The 6,470-nt window shown below is 39.6% G+C and overlaps 1 protein-coding gene across 2 annotated transcripts in view; it reads left to right on the top strand.

Moving 5' to 3' along the window:
* The first annotated feature begins 1,765 nt into the window (after positions 1-1,765).
* nfixb (nuclear factor I/Xb) overlaps positions 1,766-6,470 on the top strand; it is a 147,815-nt gene continuing 143,110 nt past the window's right edge. Inside the window, exon 1 of one of the 2 annotated variants that reach the window (XM_070439178.1) lies at positions 1,766-2,754. In XM_070439178.1, coding sequence (XP_070295279.1) covers positions 2,752-2,754 — 3 coding nt within the window. In that variant the 5' untranslated portion in view covers positions 1,766-2,751. The remainder of the gene's footprint in view (positions 2,755-6,470) is intronic. The other variant, XM_070439177.1, reaches the window with a different exon arrangement.

The following is a 6,470-nucleotide window of genomic DNA, read 5'->3' as shown; positions in this document are numbered from 1 at the left end:
TGTATTTTTGTGTTTTTTCCTCAATTCTTAAATGACATTAAAATGACAAGGGCAACATACATCCCGAAATTAATATTACTAAAGCTAACCTGCGGGTCTCACCTGAATTCTGGAGGATTTTAGATTATAATTTGAAATTGGATGCAGCCTATTATTGGACTTGGAAACTGTCTGTTGAAGTATCTAAAATGTCATGCAAATCAACCACTTTTTAAATCCATGAATACACTTTTAAAATAGCCAAACTGTGTCATTGGGGATACGCTGCATTTATTAATGTAATCCATTTCCGTCTAAAGCAGAATTGTATTATGGTAAATGTATTTTCTCGTAGAAATTAAACACGTGTCATTCTGATCTTTCCATGTTCAGTCTCGTTAGAATTAAATCTTTTTTTTTCTTTAAAAGTTACTGTATTCAAAGAATTGCAGGCTTCTGACATTATATAGCAAAGCATCATTGAGTCTATGAAATTACAATGCAGGAATTTCGACTGGGGAGGCAATAAATGAGTACTTCCAAGGATGATTAGTAAGAATACAAGTGATTAATGGTGATAATAACAATAATTGAATGTATATATTTATATTAATCAGTGTCTAATAACAGCCTAAAAATAATATTACAGCAATTGTAATAATATTGGTATTATTGTTTTCTTTCTTATTTCTGTTATTGCTGTATCTTTATCATCATCATCATCATCATCATCATCATCATCATCATCAACAACATCTGCTCTTCTCCAGCTATTAGATTCTCCTGAAGTTATAAACCTACAGGAGCCATAATAAGCTCTAACACTAAATAACAGCTTGTGTTTCTCATGGGTCTTTCTAAATATAAGGTCATAAACTTATATTGCGGAAGAGGAGATAAACAACAGTTAGCATATTGGAATCCCTTGGGCACGCTCATACTTTGTGGCATCACAACACTTGCATATTCTTACTTTAAAGGTCAACGCAGAAATGTGTTGGAATAAAGGAATATTCTAATYAAGTCAAGTCCTATTAAATGTCAAATTAATTTAATTTCCCAGTATTGTTTGATATGAATAACACCACAGTGATTTGAACAGGGTGCAAAAATGATTAGCCTCATCAACCCGTGCACCTGTCCCGTTCTTGCTCTAGGCTGAGGATACGGTAAGAAATAATAGTTTGTTTAGTTGGCTGAATGTGGATGAATTCTGTAGAAAATGTAGTGGAAATCATTCTGTAGCCTACAAAACTGGTGGTAAATCCCCGTTTAATCTCGTCCTTCACTGCAAGTCAGAGGAAGTTATTCCAAACCTGCTCTGTTCTTACTAAAACGCACAAACAGGACCGTGACGGCCATACATGAGGTATATTATTATGTTGAAACAAATTTCCGTTTGTATTAATCTAGACTAAAAAATATTTTCCTATAGCCTACAGTGGCCTAATAACTGCTAGGCCTTTACTGTCAAATTCTCATCGTTGTAAAATATCTGGCACGACTAGCCTAAATATCCATATAAAAACCTAAGAAACATCCCTGCACGCAGTGTGCACTGATTACATATTTGTTTTTGGATAATGATTAAATGGTATCTAGGCCTAATACCGATAAGAGAGGTTTGTAACTTATAGCTTATATCATTGACCAATGTTTAAATGATTTGGATTTTATCATACCACCTCCCCCTCTGCTCTCCCTCCCTCCCTGCTTTCCCGCTCTGCCTCTACACTGTAGCCGGTAGTGGTAATCCCCTGCCGTCAACGGTTTACTCTGAGCCCGTATTTAATTCCTCTAAACCCCCAGCTGCCGTCCTGGTTACTCACTGAGCACGACAGACTGTGAACCGCTCCGTTTATTAATAATTCACCAGCCCTCCGCTRCTCCGGCCGCGATCCACTGCTGCGCCTCTGCGCGCTCTGGACCGCCACATCACRTTTTCTGGGTTTATTACACTTTAACAGCCGTTAACTCCAACTATTTAATACACTCGTCATATGTACAGGGATTAGCGTATACATATGCGCGTTCTCGTGAAGTCGCCTGGCATAGTGGTATGYTCAAGTATCACCTCTCTCCCAAACTTGCAACATCTATGGTGCCAGATCTGGTACTAGTTGTGGTCTCCTTTATATCTCGAGTAAATATGGGCATTGAAGAACAGGTGAAGAAGAACCAAAGGGAATTCCATTTTTGTATTGTTTTTTATTAGGAGGACCAGAGGATGAGGATAACACAGAGTTCCTTTGAGGCACACAGAAGCAACAGCTGATTTGTGAGCGCGTAAGCATAGTCTACTTACTGCCGGTCCCTTGCAAAGAGAGACCTCTGCTCTGTTACTTGGGAGCTGACGAMACGCTAGCATCGTGCACGGATTTGCCTCGCTGGGTATTCGGTGAACAGAGCGGACGGAAAGGATGGCGCACTGACTGGCGACCAGAGCAAGTCCTCACAGCTCCGACAACCGCCGTTCGTGTTCTCATGGAAGTCCCACGCGTGAATAGCGGACATAAACACCCCGAATGAAGCCGGGAAGTGGTTGACTTGGATAAGCCGCCTCCCTTCACTTTCTCTGTTGGAGGAGAACAGTAAAACTACAATTTAAAAAAATGTTCACCAGGCCACAGGCCGTCCCGTATTAGGGTTATTTTGCTTCCGGTATCAGAAGAAACGACTAGTTTTCTTTCTCCCACATTTTTTTTGGAAGCTGAACTTTTTAAAAGTTGAAAATGTGTATTTGAGACTGTTGGCACATTTCCCTGCTCCACAATGGTACGTGCTGTGTAAATCAATAATTWGCTATTTTATGCATCTGAAAGCTTGTAATCATCTTAAACAGGAAAAACATCACTCTAGTACATCAAAAACTATTAATGATTACCCCAAAGTTATCTTGTGAGTGGGTTAAGGAGTAATACCGTACATTAAAGTTAACTTTGCACTACCCAATCTCATATTGATACTGTATAGGATTTTATGTTAAAACATATATGGGAGTGGGTTATATTTGAACAAGGATAACGCGGATAATTTATCTTCCTTTATCCTCCACTCAGCTACATTCCCGGGGCAGTTGAGCTGCTTCCAGTCGTTGCAGCTCGTGGTCATGCTGTCGCCCCCRTATTGACAAGCAGAGCACGGCACTCCACCAATCAAGCGTCTACTTTGATGTATCTATATTACACACAAAGTCAAGGCAGCGTTGCACAATCCAAACGTGAAAGAAATTGAATAAGTAGTAACATAAAAGCCGAATTCACCTAATGTGAATTGTCAACGGACGCATTTACTTTTTGGTTTATAAGTGCATTTTGGCTACAGTTAATAGGGGACGTTACCCTAAGAGTTGGACTTTATTTCTGAAATCAATGTTAGTTGTGGAAGATAATTGGCGAGACTGCTTTCCTCTCGTGCTCTGTTGCTAAATATTAGCTACCGGTATGACTTCTTACCGACTGCTGCGTATTTACGCATAGCTGTAAAGGCTATTCACTAAATTCAGGGCAGTAAGGAGAGCACAAGGCCATTCTAATAACCACTAGGCCCACCAAGTCCACAGCACTGGTCCTTGTGKTGCTGCTTGTGATTGCATGTTATGATATTGTAATGTAGAGTTTAGTTCAGTAGAGGTTAATTTCCTCTATGACTTGAAACATTTAACATGAGTTTCTTGAGAACAGAAAATATTGCTGAGCTATAAGTAGGCCTACACCAAAACAAAGTTTGATATTCTTTACACAGTAAAATAGTAGAGTGAATCATGTCTCTAAGACTGTCAAGTAAAACTATCTGACTCCTGATTAAATGTAAGCACAAAGGACATCTATTCTGGTCCTTTATTTGTTTTGTGTATTTTCCCAAAGTAGTCCAGTTGTGGGATATTGGGTAGAAGTGGACTGCTATTAGGTTCTAAATTAGTRATGGAAAGTGTTATTTAATGAATTGTAACTTAGCTGTCAGGTTCTTGATCTTTAGCTTGATCTCTTGGCATAGGATCAGTTGAGTTGGCCATTTTGTGTACATTGCCTATTGAGGAACCACTCACATATACAACCTTGAAGTTACTGATAGATTCCTACAATTCTATTTGCACATGAATATGGAAAATTATTTGTATGAATAATTATGTGTTTACTTGCAAACTGAAATGGCACTAGTCCAAGTAGCTCAACAGTAACTTAATATAAAAACAAWATTCAGGACAGGCCTCACATGGGGTTATGTTTATTTGTTTTTCAGCTACTTAGCAAGTCACCTCTTTTTAATGAAAAGCTAGACAGAATTTCTGCCCAACATATTCTAGACATGTAAACACACATAATCAGTATTCAAACTCATCCTGTTCATTGAGTCCTTCACTTATCCAATTTATTGTAGTTTAGGAGTGCATAAATATATGCATATATTAAAGAATAACATATGCTTTATATGCTTCACAAATGAATGTATGCTCTRTTTTCTAAGTATTCTATAATGCCGTTCCCTCTATTGACTTCAGGCACTAAAAGTTGTCTTTTTTAGAGTGACAGCTCTAAAAAAGTTGGCCCCGGGTCAGGATGTGTGTGATTTGTATGAGGAGGAGTACTGTATCATAATCTCGAAGGAGCTGTGTAAATTGTTAGGTAATTGAATATCCCACTCTGTAGATGTTGATGTGTATGTACAGAGGGAGCAGCTCACCACAAGATGATCAAACAGGCAGTTTCCAGGCCATATGTTTTCTGCAGCTCTTGTCTGTCGCTGCCAGTGATGTCATCTCTCACTGTGTATATGGGTCCTCCTTTGCCCTTTTGTGATCTGTGGTGTAGAGGCTACCATATCCTTATTGGCGTTGCAATCCAAATGAATGCTAGGGTTTTGTCTTTGTTAAATAAACACTTGGGAGGTGGTGATGGCATGCATATGTGTCATATTAATCCCTGGTTGTGATTCTATAAAGGGTGCAGAGAGTTGTCTCTCAGTTCTGATCCGAGGTCAGTTACTCATTTCATCTTTATAGGTTTGGTGTCATGTAAGGTCATCTTAGATTAGCAGTTAGGGTAGACTCAAATCAAATTTTATTGGTCACATACTGTACACGTGTTTAGCAGATGTTATTGCAGGTGTATGTGCTAGTGGAGCCATAACCTATGAGGACTATGTACATAGACTATGAACATGGATCAAGTTTTGGTAGCTGTCCATATGCTGCAGAAGTTGTGTTGCGTTTTGKGCCATCCTGATTCTTCAGAATGAGGCCCCCTGTTTTAGAATGCCAGCCTCAGCCCTTAAAGGCATCTTGCAGTGCCCGCTGCAGAGAGAAGAAGATATCCACATCACACCCATTTTTACATTTGAGTCATTTAGTAGATATTCTTATCCAGAGCAACTTACAGGAGCAATTAGGGTTAAGTGCCTTGCTCAAGGGCACATCAACAGATTATTCACCTATTTTTCACCTAGTCATTTTGGGGATTCAAACCAGTGACCTTTTGGTTACTGGCCCAACGCTCTTAACTGCTAGTCAACCTGCTAGGCTACCTGCCACCCCTCACTAARCTGTTGTCCCGCTCTCTTGGGCACACATTAAATGTGCATTATAATGTATTTTTAGCGTCAGACCAAATTGAGATGACTGTGAGCAGGTCATCTAAATGGTATTCAAAATACTGCCTCAAATGTTTGATATAGTCCAGACTCAACCATAGTGCTATGACCAATGCAGACTGCACACCAATGCTTAATGAGTCATTTCATTCTATTTAGTTTGGAACTGTTTTACAGTGTCTTCTGCCCTCCWAGTTTAATTTGAAAGAATGTCCCAACAATAGATGTCTTTGCCTGCTCTCCAGTRGAGGGTCTCTAATGAAGAATTAGAGCCAACACCATTATTCATTCAACTGAGCTCACAGGCTATTTATGAGTCGACTTGTATTTGCACATTTCATTTTTCAACGTTTCTTCTGTATTTAGAACCAGGTTGAGCAAACATAATAAACTTGCATCAAATACATTATCCACACCTCAGACTTCAAATGGAATGCAAGAGAAAGAACCAAAGGCAAACCCCAAACAGCCCTGCAACAATAAGCAATCTCCAATCCTACACACACCCTTCTAATTATTATCCCCCCCTCTTACTCCTCACCTCCTGAGATGCAGGTGTAAAATAGCAAATTTTTCCTGAATTTTTCCCTGAGGGGGCTCTGGCGTGGACTCACACAATGTACATTTCTCCTTTCATATTTCTCCCCCACATGTTTTAACAAACAAGTTCCCCCTCCCTGTTCTCTATTTGATCTGCACAGGTTTGTTAGCTTGTTAGCGAGTATACAATGAAGCCCCATGCAGCCACTGAGTGGGACTGGGAGGATATCAGTGATGCTGTAGAAAACTAACTGGCACTATTGATGACAATGTCCAGTGGGGATGAGGAGTGATAACGATGATGATCACTGTCTGATCAATAATGGAGATGACTGTTCTTATGGATTGTTGTGAGGCCAGAA

The sequence above is a fragment of the Salvelinus sp. IW2-2015 genome, unplaced genomic scaffold (genome assembly GCF_002910315.2).
Source record: "Salvelinus sp. IW2-2015 unplaced genomic scaffold, ASM291031v2 Un_scaffold1461, whole genome shotgun sequence".
Lineage (NCBI taxonomy): Eukaryota > Metazoa > Chordata > Actinopteri > Salmoniformes > Salmonidae > Salvelinus > Salvelinus sp. IW2-2015.
The sequence above is the reverse complement of the archived record's forward strand: the minus strand, read 5'-3'. Positions and strand labels throughout refer to the sequence as shown.